Source organism: Pogona vitticeps, chromosome 6 (genome assembly GCF_051106095.1).
Source record: "Pogona vitticeps strain Pit_001003342236 chromosome 6, PviZW2.1, whole genome shotgun sequence".
Taxonomy (NCBI): Eukaryota; Metazoa; Chordata; class Lepidosauria; order Squamata; family Agamidae; genus Pogona; species Pogona vitticeps.
The window spans coordinates 31,385,599-31,408,704 of NC_135788.1; the positions used below are offsets into that span (position 1 = coordinate 31,385,599).

Consider the following 23,106-nt stretch of genomic DNA (forward strand, 5'->3'; position numbering starts at 1 on the left):
TTTAGTCCTCTTGGCTTTGAAGTTAACTGGTCAAAATGCTCTTGTGTAGCTACACAAGGGGCACAATTTGTGAAGGCAAATTGCCCCAAGTTATGATATCCCTGCTGATATTATCAGTTGCATGCTCAACCACACAACCTACTATACAACAGGTAACCTCTGCAGTGATTTCTTAACTTGGGGGGCAATTTGCCTCCATAGATTATGCTGCTTGTGCTATGCCAGCATAGGTAGGCAAGAGGATTAGGGTCATTGGTTCCCATGTGGATTCTGGCAATAGTTTCATGGAGTTATAATTCAGTTTCCTGTGATAGCTGAGCAGCCTTTAGTTGGTGTGTATTATAGAACCAAAACAGACCATCTTGATGCAAAGACCACCATCCTGTTCCAAGCCATCCTTATTATCTGTTGTCTTAAGAACCTCCAATCTTGCATTATAAAACCAATGAAATAATGAAGGCTACTAGGTTTGCACTTATTCATTTAACATTCTGCACTCTCTCTATGTACCAAGGTATCATTTTCACTGAGGATTACTTCCAAGAAACATGTTTATGGGATTGCAATTGCTCAATTTAAATTGCTGCAGATTTCTTGAGAAATAAATTTTACTGCTCTATATCAGCAGTTATGTTTATTCAGTTGTTAGTTACATATATAGTCTTGTCTTTTCTGAAAATGTTTTATTTACTTTTTTGTAAATATAAACCCTAAAAACATTGGCTAAATAATTTCTAATTGTTACTACTGATCCCTGTGAACAACTGAGATGTCCTTCAAAGTTTCATGCAAATAAGAACTGGGAAATAGGAATAAGGACTAAGGAATCAACCTTAGCACTTCCTTGAAATCAATGAGGTTTAAGTCATAATTAACATATCCCTTTGATTATATTAACTTAATTTAATTACTGCTGATGCTTACTTAAATAATGTAAATATGTTCCAAAATTGCTTTGCTTTTGTAAAAATAGTAATGATCCCAAAGTGGTTTAGGTAAAGGTAAAGGTTCCCCTTGACCATTTTTGTCCAGTCGTGTTCGACTCTAGGGGGCAGTGCTCATCCCCATTTCCAAGCCATAGAGCCAGCGTTCGTCCGAAGACAATCTTCCTTGGTCACATGGCCAATGAGACTTAGACACAGAACGCTGTTACCTTCCCACCGAGGTGGTCCCTATTAATCTACTCGCATTTGCATGCTTTCGAACCGCTAGGTTGACGGGAGCTGGGACAAGCGACGGGCGCTCACTCCCTCATGTGGATTCGATCTTACAGCTAAAGATCTACAGACCTTACAGCACAGAGGCTTCTGCGGTTACAGTAGAACTAAAACTACTAAACCAGTAGCTAAAAGGACTAAAATAATGTGTGCTGTCAAGTCAGAACTGATATATAATGACCCTAAAAGGGCTTTCAAGGTGAGATATTTAAAGAGCAGTTTTACAAGTTCCACTGCCCCAGTGAGATTCCATGGCTGAGTGGGGATTTGAACACTGGTCTCCAGAGTCCTAGTCTATCATTCTGTCTACTACACAAACAAAAATAATAAAGTGCATTAAATACAATTCGTTAAAAACCATGGGTAATGGATTAGTGTAACAATTAGAAGACCACTTAGGAATATGCTTGGGTAGACAGAGATGTCTTCTGATGGCATCAGATATATCTGCTACTAAGATCCTCTCTAATCTTAAAGGGGAGATAATTCCTAATAGTGCTGCAACTGCAACAGAAATAAAGGCATACTTCAAAAAGTTTCCTGCAGAAAGGAATTTTGGCAATGCTCAAGATCCGAGGTTTTTAATGCTACCCAAAGTCTTGCATTTACAGACGTCATTCAGAATGCTTTGAACAGTAACTGGAAACAAAAGGGATAGCTTATAAAAGCAACAAATTCAACTGAACTCTGAAGGACTTTTATTATTTTAGAAAGATCACATACAATGCAAAATGTATGTGTGGGAGTAACTGTGCAGGGAATGCCACTCGCTATTTCTGAAATAACTACAGGTGCACTCTTAAGCCACTTACTAGAGAGTCAAGCCTGCTCTGGACTCCATGGGGCTTCCTTCTGAAAACATGTGCCTGTCCTTACAATGTCAGAAATGGATCATTTTTCTTGGATACTGTTGGTGGCATGCTTAATAGTCTTGCACAGAAGCTGTTTTAGTGCTGAAATTACTGTCATCAACATATATGTCTTCAACAGCCCTCCTGAGTGGCCCTCCTGTTTTATTTGGACATCTACAAAACCTGTATTGAAAACACAAATAATACACAGCCTGTAAGCTAAGTAATGAGCACATGGCAGATGCATCTAGGAATACAAGAAGCTTCCTAGCAGCCATGTAAATTGCACTTTGCAGTAGTATCACATAATTTGGTATGAACTGATTCATATCTGTGCTCCCTGTAGAGTTGTAGCATACTGACATGGAACATTATGGGTCAAACTAGATAACACATTCAGCATTTTTTTTTAGAAAACATGGTTTCTCTAGAAGTAAAAGACAGCTGGTTATTTTCTTAACTCATGGATCATGCATTTAACTTGCTTCATTTTGCAGTTGGTCATAAGAAGGTTAAATAGAGGCTTAATTTGCAAGTCTGATTATTAAGTCATTATGGGAAGGGGAAAGGGTTATTTACAGGAAATACACCTTCCCCTTGACATTTAGTTTGCCCCTCAAGAAAAACACTGTTCCTGTGTCCATAGCTTCTGGTGAATTCTCAGATCATGGGGATGGGTCCTCCTGGTGATGGCCCCTGCAATTTGATGTTGCAAGGAAGGAGCAAGTCACACACTAGATGTTCCTTTTCACTAGCTGAGGTTCATATTGTAGCCACTATAGCCTTTATTGGAAGAGGCACGTTAGGCCTTAACTGAGAGAACAGCAGGTAAAGAAAGCATTTCCAAAGAAGAGAACTGACTGGGTTGAACACCCATGGGAGATGGCCCTCCTCTTGGTTCATGCTGCTTTCTTGATGGAAAATGGTTCCACATTTACAGTTCAGTCTGTATGAGACGTAATGCTTTCTTCATGTTCTCTATCACTAAAAGAAGACAAGGAATAAAGTGAGATTTGATGAGGTTGTGTCACAATTGTACAAAAACATATAAAATAAAATGGCTGAAATCCAGTAGTAAGTGGCTACTAGAGTAGCCTCTTTGAATCAACAGAACCTATGGAGGAACTGATTACACATTCTTCATGGATTCAATTAATTACTCAAGTTGCAACTTATGATTGGATTTCGGCCATAGAAAACTAGTTTCTTTTATTCTCTGTGTTTTAATCAATTAAAGTATTGGTGGATCATACTGAAAATTGGAAAATGTACATTTTACCCCAAGGATCATAAAAATCTGCAAGCTAAGCACAGAAGGATTGCAGATAAAGACTGAATTGGAGCAGAATCAGTGTGGATTTGGTGAGCCAGCTCCTCCATAAATTCCATTGATTTAACGAGCCTACTTTAGTTGTGACTTACTACTGGATCTCAACCACAGGATTGCAACCCAAGATCAAGTAGGCTGTAGATCGTGGTGGTTGCTGCTTTCATATATGGATTGGTTGAGGGCTATTTTTTATTATTGAACTCTGAAAGAAGTGCTCTTAAGGGGAAAAAAACATAACTACATGACCCTGTATATCCCTGTCAACCACACAGACCAGCATTGGAATGCCTGAAACAGAAAGTGGAGCATAACATCATGTCCCATTAGGTGAGAAAGAAGTGAGTTGGCTAGCTGAAATCAGGCATGCAACTGGCTCCAATACCTTTGGCTTCCTGAGGTGGAACATATAAGGCAAACTTATTCTGCAGGTCAAAGTGAATACATCTTAAGAAAAATCCACAATTATTTTGGCACTTAAGGAAAATAATACCGCAATTACTTCTCTCTCCCCGTCTGTGAGAAAACAATAATACATTAGTAACTAAACATTTTCTCCCTGTTCAAGATGCCAACAATATACTGCCTGATAGAGCTGCCCTGCTCTGACTTATACACTCTGGCAGGCAGGCCTAGAGAGTATATAAGGTGTGGGAACCTTTAATATAGGCAGAATAATTGCAATGCATTATGGAAAGAAGAGACGTACACACTGGCAGGTCCTGCGGCTCGTAAGTGTAGAGTCGGTTAGAGTATCTTCCAGTAATATCGGCCCTTACTGTGAGAGAAGGATCTGGAAAAGCAAACAAAATATAACAATAATTCCCAATGTAGCAGCATCATAGTCTCATTTCAGTTAAGTCTGGGAGCTAGATCTCTGGGGGATGATACTCTGTACCTAAATAAAATTCATTATAATGTGGCTCCATCTAAGGTTTGATCTCAATGTTGTTACTCTGGTTTGTTGGGAATAGCAAACCATAGTTTGTTGCTTTGGCTATGAGAGAATAAGTTGCATTTCTGAAGAACAAGATGTTACTAATGAAGTGGCATATGAGGTGAGGAAATAAGTATGTGAAAATATTCTTAAAGCACTAAACTGTGGCTTAGCATTTGACATGAGTTGATCCAGTGTCTGAAAGGGACTGAAGGCTTGTCACATGAGCAATCACCAGCGGAGATGTTGTCTAGGCAACACTAAAGAAAGAGGAGTTTTTCAATCTTGAGTTGACCAGACTGTTGCTTTAAACTATTGCTTTTACAATTCTAATGGCCCCCAAAGTAGGTGGCTACCATAGGAGTGATAATCTTGTAAATTAATTAAAACATAAAAAATTAATGTTAACTTCCTTGTTTCTCAAAATTAACTAAATTAGATACTTTCAGTTACTTTCTTTTTTAAAAAAACCACACACACACACACACACAACTGAATTCTAGAAACCCTGGGCCTTGCATTCATACCTCAGTCTCCAGAACAAAGCACCAGGGCAGTTGCACTAGCCAACCCTTGAGCACCATAGGGTTCTTCCTCTGGCATTTAGTGAGGCCATTGTTCTAACTGTACAAGTAAATAACAGTTACAATTATATCAGAAAAGGTGTGAAGTTATCTAAGGAATTGGGGGAGGCTCTCTACCCTGTTAATGTCTCCTGGCTTTTTTACTTCACATCATGGGTACCCCAATATTTACACATTGGTCTGAAGACAATGCACATTCCGGATTATGACCATAATGTAAATTAGTTATGCCTTATTACAAAAAGGACTTCATTACAAGTAACTAGTTCTAAATAACTCAATTATTTATAGCTAGTTATTTATAAACTCTGGAGTATACTGAGGTCTCCATAACAGCTATGGCATGGCTAAAGCATTACAGTGCTGTGCACAGTACCAATTAGCATACAATGAAAATGCAGAGTCTACACCAGAAATTCCAGTCACCGAAAAGAAGGCTATTTATAAAGAAATCCTGCTGCAATGTTAAACAAACACTAATTATGTGTTTACTATGGTTAAATGCCCTCACAAATTTCTGCTTCACATATTTTTATGAGTGAGTTTGAATAATAAGTGAATGAGCAAAACACTACATCAATTCCACATTGTGTGTGTGTGTGTTTTGTATCAGTAAGTTGGAACTGACTTATAGCTATCCTAATAGGGTTTTCAAGGTAAGTGAGATATTTAAAGAGTGGTTTTACCAGTTCCACATACACACCAGTGAGTTTCCATGGCTTTGTGGGTTCTCCAGAATCCTAGTTCATCACTCTATTCACTATACCATACTGGGAATCCAATTCACAATTGACGTGAAGATATGAAAGAGTGAAAACTAATCAGTGGCCAACAAAGTGTTTGTAGAGAAACTACTAGTTGTTCCTGCACATCCCTTCAGGCTAGCAATGGATAACACTTGCTATCAGCCATAACCAGAAAGGGTCAAGAGGTTTCAAGTGTCATTACCATTTGGTATGGAAGGGGATTTCTATGGTTAGGAATGTAGAACATGTGTCCTCTAAATGTTGAGCCACTGCTCTCATCCAAATGGTGTTGAAGTAAAGGATTGATGGAAGTTGTAATCCAACATTATTTATGGAAGCTGATACCTTCTCTGGGGTTTGTGTTCAAAGAGCAACAATATGATTCTACAGAGCTGACTGAGTCATCTCCTGGCTCCAGTACTTCTTTCTGGTAAGTAGTGGGCAGGAATTCACTAACATCCCTGCTGGTTATCTATTTGTTTATTAGAGGCCTTCTCCATTTGAAACAGGCCCAGAAAGTGAAATAATATAAAACCAGCAAAGGCCACAGGCCACACCTCACCACTCCCTCGATAATATCACCCTATAGTTTCTACTAAAGAAACATGTGATTGACTATTGCCAACAGTTTTGTTTCACTTAGACACATATGTATGTTAGGGACTCATATTATTTGAGACATACCTACAAACATGATTCGAGGCACATATTGTCCATCAGGTGAAAGGTTTTTGTCCGTTGTTTCATGCTGGCAGGAAAAGTTGAAATGATCTTAATAAATAACACTTAATTAGGCATCAGTATATTAAAAATATGATTCCCTGCTACCTATAATAGGTTCAATATACATATAGATATGATTGTGCATACCATGAGATTGAGCATGATGAAATTATTCTGACACATCTCTTGTATTTCTTGATTTTCTGCAAAAACCTTCTTTAGGGCTACAGAAAACAAAGGAAGACCATCATTTCAAATGCAAAAAAGAAGAAAAAAGGAGGCAGAATAACACAGTCTGTTGCTTCAATCAATCAATCAATCAATCAATCAATCAATCAATCAATCAATCAATCAATCAATCAATCAATCAATGTTTCACCACTTTCTGATCAGGGCTGTGCAAAAGTCAGGGTTTCAGAATGTGTTTTGATTTGGTCTAGAGCAATCCATGCCCTGGATCTGAAACAGTTTGTGAATTTCTAAACTCAACAGACAAGAAATTCATAATGTGTATAACTTTTTTAAAAATGCACATGAAATCTGGAGACATGGTAGAATCCAAAGAGGGGAGTAAACCTGCCGAAAAGTAGGTAACTTGCTTCAGGAGTTTGAATTCTAAGCATTTTTAAAGTTTTAAAAAAAGAGGCTGAGGTGATTTGTTCCCCACCTAATTTGATTGGCGCTCTGGATCTGAGTCAGTCTGAAAACTTGCTTTGCTTTGGCTTAGAACCAAATCTGGCCAATCCACTTCAATACAGATATCATAAAAAGTACGATGCATTAGGCTGATTTAGCCCAGAAGTTGTGATTTTTCAAATCCTAGCTCTGACCCTATGAACATAATATCTTCTATTGATTTCAGTGGGTTAGATCCACTCTTACCCATAGTAACAGTATACTAATTGAATTCAAATAGGCTGAAGATTACTACTTTACTTGATTCCAGATAGGTCTTCCCTAAGTATATGACATGGAATCCAACCCAAAAATGGTGATCCAATGGCCTTAATCTAGAGAGACATCTCTGCAAGAGAATACCTGCACTGACATTTGTGCATGCCAATCCACCTACCAGTTGGCTAACACTGTCATTTTTGGTAGTCCTGACTCTTTATTTGACATTGCTTGTTGCATTGCTAACTCATAAGTAAAAATTCAGGGCATGGTCCAGTTTGCTAGATGATGATTCAAGGAAGAACAATCTGCACTGCACAGCAAACTGCTAGGCACTTAAGTAGCTATGCAGCACAGAGAGTCAAACTGAGAAACAGAGACAAGGAAAGTTACTTTTTTATATATTGTAGCTGCAATGGCTATCATAGTCGCTGCATTTGCTGGCTGAGGTTATAATGTTTAGGAGTTACCTCAACTTAAGATAGACTTCGCACAAATGAAGTGAAAGTTCTCTTCATTACAGCTGTTTTGTGGGCACTGAAGTAAACCCAACAAAAGGACATTATTCTTAGCAAATTCTTTAGAGACTGATGCTAGGCAACCACACTCATCTGTCTCTCAGGTTACAAGACTATAAGAACAGAACAATATGAAATACATTCCTTCAGTTGCTTGGTAGCAAATTCATGCTATTAAGTAGAACCTGCCTTGTGTTACATTAGATTTTGCAGAATACAGGAAATATTACTCGTACTACAAAAACTTTTCTTCTTTAAGAATTCTCTCATTCTGAGGCAGTAACCCTATACTCACTTCTTTGGAGTAAGTTCCACTGAATTCAATAGGATTAATTTCTGAGTAGATACACACAGGAGTGTGCTGTAATGGTGCAGTCCTACATATTTTATACTTAGAAACAAACCCTGGTACTGTATAACCAATAGGATTTACTATCAGTTATGCATGTCTAGGGTTGCAGTCCATTAACTGTTTTTCATTTTTGATACTCAAAGTAGGAAGGCTTAGGTTAATTCCATTGTCACACCTTCTAACCTAAAGCCATGCTTCTTAATTTCAGGTAGGTTGTTCCAGATAGATTCTAATGACTACTAACTGTGTAGGAGCTGTGCGTTATTATCCTGTATGAAGCCTTTAACCACATAAATAATGTTTGCCTTTAATAGGTCAATGCCCACCCAATCACAAGCGGACCCCGTATTTTTCAGCACTGTATTTATAGATGCATACATCTAGTTCAATACTAGCAGAGTGAAAACCACCACTAGCACAATTGCATAGGATTACACCATTAAGCAAGACGTTGTACAAAGTGTTGAGCAAGTGGCTGTGCAACCTCTTGAATGACGAAACTTGTGCCGGGCACCATCCTTGCACTGCTACTGAAAATGGGCCAGCGCAAGCATAATGGCAGCATAGTGACTGTGGCTGGAATCTACAGACGATCCCTTAACACACCTATTTTGGAATAATATGCAATATCCTGTGAACCAGCCACCACATGGTTAGTGGTTATCTGAATATGTATCCTCAGTGGTGAGGATGATGTTCCAGGTTATTAAGCAGGGTCAGCCTAAGACATTTTACTTCCTAACACAGAGCAGTCTATGGTATCTCTTCTTACCCAACCAAATCAAGCCTCAGGGTACCCAAATACATTTTGGAATGAAAGTTTGAAGGGTTGTGGAAGGATGTAGAGGGAGAGGAAGATATGCAGAGGTTCTGTTGTGAGGAAAATCACCGCTTTTTAGCCCTAATGAGCTTTTTCTGTTAGCACAAACACCTAACTGGATCCCAGCAAAAATAAACAAATAATAATTTGGTGTTCCCTCTGCTTAATAGTAGAGCCAATTTTGCAGTCTGGCTTTAATGGACAATATCTGATGTATTCCGAAGTGAGAGTCTCTCAGAAAAACTCTTAGAAGCATTTCATATATCAGTGAACTGAAACCATTTTAATATCTCCCGCTTTCACAAAGGAATACCTGAACGATGATTTGGAATCTCAGTGTCAATTAGTACAATCCAGTTTTTAATATAATTATTATTAATGTGTACTGCTATATTGTAGAAATCAAACTAGTTTGTTTTACCTTGGCAGTACTGGCAGTCTTCCAAATGGTGAATAACCATGAGTGGCTTATTACTTTTTCAAAGACAGAAAAAGATGTGTTAGATTAAATGCAGATAAGACATCTGTGTCAAGTGAGATAAGCACCACAACAGAATAATGAGCAAAATCTGACAGCAATGAACAAAGACGTGTTTACAAACTATACAGAAAAGATAACCACAATTATTTAAAGGAATAGAGGAGAAAACTCAGAGAATAGATGTGATTACCTGGAGCCAAGTTTTAAATATCTATGCATGGCTGACGTAAAAGTTATCCTGAAACATCGGACGTGAGATTGACATGGAAAGCTGAATTCAGTACTGAGATAACAACAGGCCAATGGGACAAAATCTGGCAATTCCCCTTTTTAAAGCAAATCCAGCAACTACTCGTATGTAGGGAAATACTGTATATAAGATGACTCATGGGTGACAGCTAACCCCAATCCATTTGCAACAAATATAACTGTCAAATTCTCCAAAGTGTTCAGGGAGTGTGGGAATAGAATATCTCTCTATCATATGTGGTTTGAATGTCTAGAAGCCTCCAGATTTTGGACTTAGAAATCATAAATAACACCACAGAGCAAAATCTCCAAAAAAGTGGGGTCTTTTATCAGTATTTGCTGGGGTTAATTCCTTAGCACTCTGCAAGGATCTGATTGCACTACTGATAGCCATGGCCAGACTGGAGTCTAACCAGTATTGGGAAAATTTGGACAATCCTTGCATTTCAAACTGAGAAATTGATTTACAAACCGAGAGTTTGTAAAGGCTTGGAATGAACAGACACATTTATCAAGATATGGTTACCTTTTCTCCAGTATGAAAACCAGAACCCACAGTTTCAATGATGAACACCTTGTGTTTTGAAACTTTGGAGAGATTTTAAAGTCCTTTTTTTAAAAAAAACAGCTTAGTCTAGGAATTGATAATTACATTGGACACTGTACTTTATAGTATTTTCTGTTTAGCAAGAGATAGATTAATGTATGTATTTCTAATTTATTTCAATCAATAGTTTCTTTAAAAACATTTAGAATATGGCAGAATGATATTAGACAAGCTAATCCTGCAACCAAAAAAGGTAACTTCAGAAAATCCCATATTTTTTGTCTTCGTTCTTTGAAATACAGTATTTGATTGGCAACATGTTGCTAGCCTGATTTGGATAGGGCTGGAGAACCAGTCTGCACTCCTGATGTGGAACAATAATACAGTACTGCAAACTAGATCTAACAATACTTTCTTAGCTCCTTTTGATGGCACACAAAGAAATGTACATCAATTAGTGAATAAAATACAAAAAAAAACGCATAACTTAAAGCAATGTCTAAAGATAGCAAACAAGTACAGTCGTGCCCCGCTTAACGATTAACCCGCATTACAAAGAATCTGCTTTATAACAATGTTTTTGAGATCATAATTGCGACCGTAAAACGATGGTCTAAATGGGGGAATTTCACTTAGCGATGATCGGTTCCCTGCTTCGGGAACCGATTTTCACTTTACGATGATCAAAACAGCTGATTGTTGGGTTTCAGAATGGCCACCGGGTGCTTAAACTGGCTCCCCGCTGTGCTTAGGGACAAATTCCTCGTTATATAGGCAACGAAAATGGCTGCCGTATGGAGGATCTTTGCTGGACTGTGAGTTTTCAGCCCATTGGAACACATTGAACGGTTTTCTTTGCGTTTCAATGGGATTTTTAATTTCGCTTTACAACATTTTCACTTAACAGCGATTTTCCTGGAACGGATTATTGTTGTTAAGCGAGGCACCACTGTAATGTGTTTTCCCTTTATACCATATATAAACAATTTGTTTTGAAATACACTGGAAATTCCACCTGAAATCACTTTCCCTTTTAGAAGGATGCTGTTACTTAAGTGACAAAGCTTGGATAAGCTTACATGAATCACTGTTAGCAAAGCCTAACATTATCTTTTACAATGTTTTTTTAAAATTATTGGTACAGTACTGATGTTTCTACTACGGTATGAAGATATTGTATTACAATGTGCTTGTTGCATTGATTGATGGTTTTAATTGCATTTTATTCTTGGCATTTATAGCACATTATTCATATAATTAACTTCTATGAACTTGAGATGAGATGTCCTAAAGCTGGCTTCTATATATGGAGGTCTGCTTAGCCATTATTGAGAGGAGCTTCCCCCAGGAGAACATTTTTAAGCCTTTATTAACACGGCATCACTGCATCAAAGGTATTTAATATGTGACACCATAGTAGCAATCTGAACATAAATCTGCAGAAGATCTGAGGGGAAGTCATACCTGAGTGACCCAACTCCCTTCCTGTGATCCCTCTTCAGGTTATTTGCATCCAATGTTCGTACCACATGTCAAACACTTTTGCTGCAGTGACATTATGTTGAGGGCCAGAAATGTTTGGGGGAGACATCACAACACCCATAGGAGATACCTAGCTTACTGCTTCTTCTCTCATGATTTTTTTTAAAAAGAAGCTTTGTGTTCTTGGCTCCCATGTCAAATTCAGAATGGTTTGTTTTAAAAAAATATTTAAGGACTCTACTGAGAGAACATTGGGCCTCCTTGATTTGTCACCAAGCCATTGCTTGTAGAAAAGAAATGTGTTTCTAATAACACATTCTAATCACACTCCTCATTGGAAATACTCATTTTGTACCTCCTGAAACTGACAAGGGGAATAAATGTTGCCATAGAGATCCACAGATTTTCATGAGATGCCTTGCATATTGGTGGTGGTGGTGGGGAAGTACCAAACCATACATATATTGGAGTGATCATCTAATCAGGTTGTTCTACACAACTAGTTCAGTAAACATGCAAATCAAGTCCCAGACAGACTACGCTGGCTTGGTTTGTTTTAGTATTAGGTAGAGGAGGACATTTCCAGGTAGAGTTATCTATATTGTCAGCTTGATATGCAACTGTGGTAGATAAAATATCCCCCCCCCCCGCCCCAGGGCAGGTTCGTTGCCTTTGTTACCTTTGTTTTGCTTGGTAGAGTCCTTCTTCGTAAGTTTGAACCCAAGTTATTTCATCTCCCCAACCTAGAAAAGCAACAAATTGAATTATTGCACATCTATCTATCTATCTATCTGTCTGTCTGTCTGTCTGTCTGTCTGTCTGTCTATCTATCTATCTAGTCTGTCTGTCTGTCTGTCTTGGTAACTTCAAAAGGTTTTCTTTTTTGGAGGATGCCTTCCAGAATCTTTCAGCCACTTATGGGAAAAGAATATTTTACAAATGCTGATTTTTCTTCATATTGAATTGAATCTATACTAACAAAATAATAATCTGTAAATCACTCACTCACTCACTCACTCACTCACTCACTCACTCACTCACTCACTCACTCACTCACTCACTCACTCACTCAATCAATCAATCAATCAATCAATCAATCAATCAATCTTTATTTGCAGTCTCCAACTCATTAGGATACATACATGTAATATTTAAAATAAATGGAAGCAATTAAAACATTTCAAGATAGCTAAAACAGTATAAGTTAATAAAATAGGTTACCCAACAGGGTTAGGTAGAGCAGTGGTCCCCAACCATGGGCCTCCAGATGTTGTTGGACTACAGCTCCCAGAAGCCTTCGCCACCACCTCTGCTGGCCAGGATTTCTGGGAATTGAAGTCCAAGAACATCTGGAGGTGCAAGGTTGGGGACCACTGAGGTAGAGGTTAAGATTGTCTTTCATATTCTTTGGGAAGAGAGAAGGAATTTGGCCACTGATTCAGTGGTTATCTTGTTTGTGACGCTTAATAAATATTTTGTATGCCAAATCAGAGTCCTACCTGGGAAGACATTCATTATGGGCTTCAGGAATTTGATATGTACATTTCTGTAAAAATTACAGTCAAAAAGTACATGCTTCAAAGTTTCAATTTCTCTATCCTTACAAGGAGACAATCTTTTATCATATGGGGTGCCAGAATATTGCCCATCTAAAATTGCAAATCTGAGACAGTAAAATTGGTCTCTTGAGAGACATGCTTATATTTTGGGATAACCAGATTCTCCAAATACCTAGCACTTTGGGATAAATTATATTTTAGGGTTGTAAGTACCATTAAGTAAGTACCAATGCAAGTACTGTTAAGTACCATTAATTGTCCAATTTCTTGGTGTTACAGATTGAACGAAAACCATAATTTTGGTTTTAACAAAATTTACAACCAATCGGTGGTTCTTACAATAGGTCATAAATGTACGAATCAGCTGTTTAAGACCTATTTTTGATAGTGACGAAGAACTGCGTCATCTGCATAAAGCAGTAGGGGGCATTTGCCGATCTAGGAGGATTGAAGTCTGTTCCAAGACACCACCCAAGCAGATCATTTAAATACAGGTTAAATAATATGGGGGCTAATATACAGCCCTGTCAAGCCCCTTTATTAGCCTGAGTAGGTTTTGTCAGGTTTCCTTCTGTACCCCATCTAACATGAAGTGTGATGCCCTGATAAAGACATTTAATAAGATATAGGAATCTCTTTTCTATAGAAATGCTTTTTCTTTTGGTATACAGAACCTGTTCTTTAATTTTTGTATATTACGCAGACTGCAACAAAGGATCATCTTATATTAGGGAATGTACATGCACACACAGAGAGATGTACACAATCCGGATGAAAATTAATCAGTAAATAAATAAATAAGTAAATAAATAATCACCCACCCAATCCAAAACATTTCCTGAAATCTATAATTTTTTTTAGATTTTCATATACAAAATTCTGAAGAACAAAGAGAATTGTACCTCTTGAAAGTGTCTGTGGAGCTCTTTTTTCCTTTTTGATTGCCATTGCAAAATTCGAAGTAACTGCAATTAGCATGAAAGATAACCCCAATGCTGAATGCATCTTCCTTCCTTCCTTTCTGCTCCCGCCTGCACCCTGATAATGGAGAATAGAAACAACCTATAAATCTGGTGACTTCCCAAGAAGTTGTTTATACTAACTACAGGAAGAACAAATGCATCATTCCGTTATTAAAGATACGAATTTCCGTTTTCCCAAATTGTTGAAGCTGAACCTACACATTAAAACAACACAGCAAATCCTACAGCTCAGTAAAGTAAGAGAAGGGAGAAGAAACAGAAAAGTTGAAAAATCTAATGCAATTTTGGGGTGTTTGGTTTCCTTTTTTTTTTTTTTGTATCAACCAGCCTTCTAAGACACTTCAAAGAACTCTAAAGCCTTCAAAATTTTATGACATTCTGGTTGATCCTAAGCTATCATCCAATTATGAAAATGGTGATGGTTACCCCTTATCATGGATATGTATGGCTATTTCCATATTTTGTTTACATGTATCCCAATTTTGCAGATTCCTAAAGGTGTGGAAACCACATATTGAATTCCTCTAAGTTTTTGTTTGATTTTTAAACATTATGGCAGCATTTCAAAAGGGCAATAGGGGAACTGTGTTAGGAAAAACTGCATTTCAAAATACTATTTATTTATTTACAATATTTTTTTGCCGCACCATTACCAGTGGCTTCTATGTTGAGTGGTTACAATTGTTCAGTGTGCAACTGTTTTTTAAAAGTGACTACTTAAGTGTCCCTTGTAAGTCTCTGTATAAAAGATATTTCAGTTATTAGAATAATTATTTTAGAATAATCTAGTAATGAGCTATAGCTGCTGGAACTAATGGAAACAGAAGCTTAGCAAATCACCTAAGAAAGTTGTCAATAAAAATCCCGGTAAGAATTATTTGAGACGAAGAAAAAACTTTTAGCCATCTAATATTGTCAAATTGCATTCTATTGGGAAATGATCTAATTTTCAATGGGACACTTTAATAAATAGCAAAAAAAAAACTTTATAAAGAATTTCCTATATCTTGCATTAATTGAATATACAACAGATATGTCATTAAGTTTCTGATGATATTTGGATGTTTAATTAAATTCTTTGCACCTCTAATCAGCATAGACAGCCATGTGAGCAGCAATAAATTAAAATAAGCAAATTAGGATTATTTTCAGACAAGAATTTAATTGTACAATCATTAGCTTTATTGTTATTATGATTGTGGGTCAACCATGTTAAATATACAAAACTACAGCACAATAACAAATCATACAGTATGTACAAGCAATACAAAGCAGATTGAAATTCAAACCGCAGTTCAAATTGCGGAAGTTTCTAATCTAATTATTGCTTATTATACAAGACACTGCACAGAATTTTGCATCCTTTGCTGTGATTTCACTTGAGAAATCAGAGAGGAGAAAAGAGATGTAAAATTTATCAGGTCTACCTGGATAATGTTTTAAAATCGAGGAAAAAAATTGTGTGAATCTTTATAAAATGTGTATTACAGGACATATTTCATGATTTCCACCATCCCAGATTGGGAAAGACCTTGATTGTAAAGGATACGTGAGTATCTTTCCTCTAGAATGGCTGAAGGTAGTGTTCTGTTTTCATAAGTTTTAATGTAAAACTGTAAAACAGTTTTAATGTAAAACTGTATATTTTAAATTGTTTTTATCTTCTAAGTTGTGAGCCGCCCAGAGTAGACTATGTCTAAATGGGCGGCATATAAATGTAATAAATAAATAAATAAATAAATAAATAAATAAATAAATAAATAAATAAATAAGATGGCCAGGCAAAAGCAGTCTTTATTTTGTAACCTCTTGACCACCACTTCTATCTTTTATCTTATTATCTATATTTTTTCAGGAGACAAAGGCTAAATAGCTTTACATTTATTTTTGTTTTTTGTACTCTTAAGAGGCATATGTGTGGAAGCACCCTCGGCTGACCTTCTTGGGGGGGAAATTAAATAATTTGTTTTTCTTTTCATTCAGCTAAATCCCTATCTTCTGACCAAAATGCCTACACATGCCTACACAGGGTTAAAAAAACAAACAAACACAAATGTCAGTGAATGACTGATCTTCACTATTAATTTACACAGCAGCTGGACAAACTGGAGCATGCTGTGTAATCACATTATAAACATGCATCTTCATTCTGTGGTTTTTTTTTTTCATTGATAAATTCCCTCAGATATTTTTTTAAAGAAGGTCCTAGGAAGTCAGGGTTGTTAAAAAAATTGTCTCTATCTGGAAAAGTGTATTGCACGACTTCCTGCTTTTACACAAATATGGAATACATGTTAATCATTCATTCTCTCAACAATGAAAGCAAAAAAAATAATAGTCATTGGAACATTCTGGAAAACTGTCATTACTGTACTGATTACTGCACTAGTGCAATCATTCATACACACATAGATAGTATACATGCAATCATATATGACAGTGTGCACACACAGACACAATCCATCACAGCAAGTTATATTGGTTTCAATTAGATTCATCCATGCCTTTTCCCAGGTAACTCAATGCATCAGCCTCAAAATCAGATTTATTTGCCTTCTCTTCTATTTTTTCTCCCCCAGGAAATCTTTCTTACAAACAGAATGAGTTTGCTTCCTAGTAGACTACATGTTGGATGCCCAATTAACTGTTTTTAAGTACACCCACTGAATTCTGTGGGACTTACGTTAGTAGTGATTAACTTAACTCCTGTTGATTTCATTTGGGCTGCTATAGTTGCATGGAAGTCTGTGTCCAGCCTTGAACCATTATCTATAAGCAATCAATGTTATAGCTATTGGAATCTAATAGACACAAAAGTTAGTAATCTCAGGCACCTAGTAAAGAAAGTGACAGAACATTTCTGAGAAACCATCTTAGATTTGCTGGGACAAAGGATGCTCCGCTTGAAAACACCACAGTTGATGTGATGCTCAATTCAGCAATATTTCAAAGGCAAACAAATCAGTATTCACAAATCTGTATTCTTGCATTATGCTATGGTTTCCTTTGTTTCAGTAAAACTATTTCTAATTCATATACCTTTACAGAAGTTGTAATCCACTTTGACCTGTTCCTGGATCAACTCAACTCCACAGCTGGCAAAGTAGGAATGCTGTTATGAGCTCTCTTTTCATTGCCTTTGTAAAATGTAATAAACTTTTGCAAATATTTGACAGGCAACTGATAAACGACTGTGTGTCAGTTGCATTTGCTTACCGACATTCAGGCAATTTGCTATAAAGGAGATTAAGACTTTGGATTTTGCTCACCGGGGCCGATCAGTTGTGCTGGTGAAAGTTTCTTGTCAAGGAAGTAAATGTCTTAAAGTGGGTGTGATTTATAGATCTGAGGACACCTGCCCTGCTCAAGCACTTCAGCAGACCTAACAAGAAGCTATTCACTGGGAAAACAGATAGCAAGGCCCGGCCCAGTCTTCTCCCTCACTCCCACCTCACTCCTGTGAGCCCTCATCTGGGCATATTGAATACTCAGATTTCTCATCCCATCTTTGCTCATATCGGGTGTCATCATATTGGAACCGAGGAAAAGCAGTGTTTCTGTTGTGCATCTGTGACTTTTCCTCCCAAATGATTAAGGTCTGGCGCAAGTTCAGCGAAATGAGAAACCCGCAGTGAAAGTAGGAACTATAGGTGCTATTGTTTCCAATGAATGGGCAAGTTCACGGGTGCTCTGAGATTAGGCAGGAAACTAAGAGAAAGGTACAAGAGTTACTTTGTGCAGAAGAATGTAATTAAGACATCCAACTTTTCTTTTCTTTTTTTTAAAAAAAGGTTTTACCCAGAAGTTAGAAGAAGAAGAAGAATCATCTAAACTTTCATAATTGTACCAAGGAAAGATGAGGGAGACATCAGTTGTTTGAATATGTTTTCTAATGCAGTCCCCCTGGCTTTGTTGTCTTGGCTTCAGTATGCAGTTAGTACCCTTCATTACACACCTGCACCATCCTTAGCACCTGTTTGGTGGAGAAGCCAATCGGGATCAGACTTTTAATCCTGTACAATATGCAATGGGGCTTTTCTGGATGCCTTCTTAAAGCAATCTCTTGGGTCCTACAAAAATGGCTCCTGAAACAGAGCTAGGAATAGTTACTTCATGAACTAGAACTCCTAGAATCCCCCAGACAGCAGGTCAGGCTTTGTGCTAAAAGCTGAAAAGCAGCACAGGACTGAAGGCAGGGGAATGTGCTGCAGATAGAAAGAGAAATGGCAACCTCTCCCTCTCTCTGCAAGCAGATGCAATCTTCTTGTGGATAGGGGCTTGCTGATTTTCAGCCTCTATATTGTTAATGATCTATCATCTATATGAATACCAGAGTGATGTACAAATATAATTAAATGAATAAATTTTTTTGTGTGAAATGTGTGGTGTTTAGTGATTTGAGTGCTGGGCAACAGGTTAATTCATTAGTCAATTAACTAGAAGGATCCATGGAGGTGTGAACCACTCATGGACAAACAAAGTCCCTTTGCTCTGCCCAATGTCCACAGCAGAAATGCATATTGCCATATTTGTCTGAAGATAGTGCACGGCTCTAGTTAGGACCATAGTGCATGTCCAACAGTAGAAGGCATCCTCCTCTCCCGGAATGGCTGTTTTATTCCTTATTTTGGGACCAAGGAGGACATCTACGAGATGTTGGACTACAACTCTAATCAGCCTTTGATCTCCACCAAGAATAAAACATGGTTCCATTCTTCAGAAGAACCAGCCATCCCATCCTCCCGTACTTTTATCCCCTCCTTTGTTCAGTTTAAAATGGCGGGCCATTGCCCTGGCCTCCTTTGTTTGTTGCCACTTTAGGAGCTGAATTCCTGGGAAGTCAGGGGATGATCATGAAGGGGGCAGGGGAAGGTTTATAAGTACCTTTAAGCAATTCACTAGATTTAACTTCAGGACCTTAAGGGGTGGTTGTAGCAAAGCTACAGCTTGGAACATGACTCTGCATTGTGCCTTTGTAGCCTTGGGCCAGCTGTACAATCCCCAGCATGCCCCCCCCCCCGAAGAAGAGGGTGGTAAACCGGTTCCGAATACCATGAAAAGGGTCACCGTATATAATCATTGACTAAATTTTCCTCCTCCTCCTTTTCTTCACTCTGCTAATTAGCAACAAATAAACAGTTTGTTTCATTTGTAAACTCAGCCTCAGGAGGAATGGGGGGGGGCTTTCCCCTCTCTGCCTTCAATGCATTTTAGTGGGAGAAAAGTTCTTCATGGCTACACATTAACAGCTTCAGAGAACTATGCTATCAGTCCTCTGATAATTATGTTGCCATTGTCACTCCCAATGGAATTCCTTCTGTCACAGCATAAAACCGTTTAAGATAAATATCTTGAAGACCGCTGTGTGACAGGACCTTCCAGCTGGGGGCAGTCCTACAGATTAGTTGCATATTTATTCATGGGCATCTCTACTGTGTGCCTCTCAAGGCTCACAACAGAATGAAGTGTGCCTTGCTTTGAAAACCAGTACATACTCAAAGCTTGCAAAGCAAACATTTCAAAAATGACATTCAGCCAAAACTGTGCTATGCTTGACCAATGTGCCGAAGCACACTGCATTCAATAGAATAAAGCATTCAGATATGCTTATATTTGAAAAAACGCTTAGAGTTTTTGAATATATGCCTCTTGTGACAAATAAAAAAACTAAACAAATGTCCATGTGCACAGGGGAAAAAAATGAGGTCTTGCAATCTAAGATGTGTTTATATGGATGCTAGTGGGAGGCTGAGATACACAATGAGAATGCTACTGGATAGCTCAGTGGTTTAGGTATCTGGCTGCAGAGCCAAAGGTTGGGAGTTTGATTCCTTGACAAGGGCTGGACTCAATGATCGATTGGGGCCCTCCTAGCTCTGCAATTCTAAGATGGTGCTGAGACTGACCAAGTTCCAGAACCCCTTTTCCAGCTCAATAAAGGCTTACTTCAAGCCATATTAATAGCTACTGTCTGCACAAAACATGGGAGAAGTCCTTATTTATGCTAGGAGCGCCATCTTCTGGAATTAAAAAAGCACAAAGATTTTCACTTTTGTATTTAGCTTTGTGGCAACGACAGTATTTATTCCTTCCTTTACTTAATTTTGATTTGCCAAGCTTTCTCCAGAGAAGCTCATATAGCAGGAAAAGTGGCATTAACATAACTACATATGAAGTAAACACTCATAAAAGTGGAAAATGATTAAAATGTTAGAATGTAGATTTTTAGGGGTAAGGATATATGTTATTAATGTGTAGTAATCTCCAGAGTGGAACAATAGGTGCTATTGTTTTAAGGTCTTAAACATATTTTAAGGTCAAGAGCCCGGAAATTTGCTTGTGCTAAGAACTCACTGACTGCTTGTCATGAAATTGTCTCTGACTGCCACAAGAAATGAAAAGTGACTTTATTTTCCTGCATTCAAGAAATCACTTCAGAAGCAGGAATGCTTTCCTGAAACAGAGCAGACTATTTTGTGGCAGTTGACATAGGAACCTTTTGGAAGATTTCTTTTTTACTGCCACAGCTTTCTTAAATTGTGTTTTTCGTTATTCCCAGTGCATGTTTAAATAACAGAAGCTGAAATCCACCCAGAAAAGTTGTAGATATGGAAGGAAGGAACAGAACAGAACAGGCAAGATGGCCCCCAAAACGGACATATATCATTCACAAAAAGAGAAAACAAGAGAGGATGCTGATTTGCACAAATTACATGCTCTAATTTGTATGTTCAAATGCACATGTGTAAATAACCGTTCCAATTTAAACAGAATTAATGGAACATCTTACCTGAGGAAGGAAGATTGTGACCTGGGAACCTGTCCGATGGCTGGCTCTCTTTCCCACAGCCTCCAGGGCATTTTTGCGTGCTTAACACAAGGAAGGCCATGGTTTCAGATAACTTCAGTGGAAACAGGAACAATACAATAACAAGACAGCTAATTAGTTATGTGCTGTCAAGTTGGAACCGACTCATAGCGACCCTAAAGGGCTGTCAAGGTAAGTGATATATTTCCATGTCCAAGTGGAGATTCAAACCCTGGTCTCCAGGGCCCTAGTCATCACTCTATCTGCTGCACCACGCTGGGTACTTAGTAACAAGATACTTTAAAAAAATACTTTTAAAAAAATGGCTTTCATGTTTTGAAGATCTTTTAAAATTATCTTTGATGTCTCACAAGTAGGAAAAGCCACAGCCCAGGAGGGGATGCTTAAATTAATTGTTGATGTCTGGAAATTTAACAAGAACTTTTATAGTATGCTGACCTTCGAAGGAGACTGAAACAGGAAGGGCAGAGTATTGACGGAAATGTTACATGAGTGCCTTTTCATACCTTAGACTTGAATAACCAAGTCTTGTTTTGTTAGCTCTGCAATCAAAGCTTCTTCCTAATGGTGAAAGCTAATACAGGAAGAAAGCCACTGTTAAACTGAACTCCACAATATTTAATCGATCTGCAATTATATATGTCTCACCTAGCACTGGCCATGTGACCATGGAAGATTGTCTTCAAATGCTGGTTCTATGGCTTGGAAACGGGGATGAGCACTGCCCCCTAGAGTCAAACACGACTGGACAAAAATTGTCAAGGGGAACCTTTATCTTTACCTTACACCTTACACAGTGCATCCTGGGAATTAGTAGATGTCAAGAGCCTGATTGTACTGCTTGGCCCCACATGTTCAGTGTAGGGTAGGGGCGGAGATGATAGGCATTCAGCCATCCCATCACAGTCTTTCCGTGCATGGCCAGCAACTTGAACAAGTATAAGGACTTGCATGTGTCCAGTTCTGTGCTTTTATCATCTGCTTGGAGTTTTCACTGAGGATCCAGAGGTCAGAGTGGACACCAGTAGACAAAATCTCATTCATCTGACCACAGAGCGTCTCATGTCAGCAGAACTGTTCTGTCTGTGAGGGACATCTGTGGTGATTATAACGGTAAATCAATCTCTGAGCTTGCCTCTTGGTGCTTCAGCAATGCCTTAAGATAGAGCACAGAGCAGAAAACAGTTATACTTCTACTGCTTTATAGGCAGAGTTTGGAAACATTTCTTTTGGATTTAGACTTCCCAGCATTCCCCAACCGGCACCAGCACCTCTGGCAGCTGTAACCTGCACCAAGCTCTGAATCGGCCTTCACCTCAGACTGCTTTGGCTAGGCCTGATTGGAGTGGCAGTTCAGTAACATGTGGAAAGCACCAGTTTGCCTAACTGGTTTTAGTAGGCCCATCATTAAATTTATTTGACTTATTTACGGTTCAGAAGTCTGTGGTAGCTCTGTGGGGACAGCAAAATGAAATGAACTGTTTTGTTATACACAAGACAAATAACAGATTACCGTTCTTTAAATAAACAGACTTATTTTTCCCCCCTGTGCCCTCCAAGTCTAATTAGCTTGAGTAACTAGTTCCGCCTCTTGGACAGAACATGTCAGATTGTTCCATTGCTGTCAGCTGACCTTTTTTGTCTTAATTTGTCCTTCTTTATCTTGGCAGCACAACATACAGAAGGATTCTTCTGGTTAATTGCCATCTTTCTGTTCCATAGATTATCTGCACACATTAATACGGCAACTAGTTTCAACCACACGATTACAGGAAATGTATCACAGATGTTTCTCGTGGGGAAGTCAGATTTGTGTACGCGCTTTGGAAAGTGTTCGGCAGCAAAAGCGAGAAAGAGAAATTGTTGTGAACGATCTTCTCTCAGGGCTGTTGATCACCGATGCTTAAATACCAAAGCATCCAGTTGGGAATTGAGATTTGGCAGGATATACACAGGGTGCGCGAACACAATAGGTGAACAAGTGATGAAAAGCAGTGCAAAAGAATC

General features: G+C 38.2%; 1 protein-coding gene across 4 annotated transcripts; it reads right to left on the minus strand.

Annotated features, from left to right (window-relative positions):
- Positions 1–1,897: 1,897 nt before the first annotated feature.
- Positions 1,898–22,640, minus strand: AGR3 (anterior gradient 3, protein disulphide isomerase family member). Of its 4 annotated transcripts, none has more exons than XM_020782173.3 (8): positions 21,061–22,640; positions 14,190–14,325; positions 12,408–12,471; positions 9,391–9,443; positions 6,533–6,609; positions 6,347–6,410; positions 4,105–4,188; positions 1,898–3,052 (listed from the first exon to the last, which is right to left on the minus strand). In XM_020782173.3, exons 2-8 carry the CDS (start codon positions 14,290–14,292, stop codon positions 3,003–3,005), a joined length of 495 nt encoding a protein of 164 aa, XP_020637832.2. In that variant the 5' UTR covers positions 14,293–14,325; positions 21,061–22,640; the 3' UTR covers positions 1,898–3,002. The 4 variants fall into 4 exon arrangements, with proteins under 4 accessions (XP_020637832.2, XP_072859368.1, XP_072859367.1 ...); XM_073003267.2 differs by lacking the exon at positions 21,061–22,640 and adding an exon at positions 17,540–17,656; XM_073003266.2 differs by lacking the exon at positions 21,061–22,640 and adding an exon at positions 17,487–17,616.
- Between the last annotated feature and the right edge of the window lie 466 nt (positions 22,641–23,106).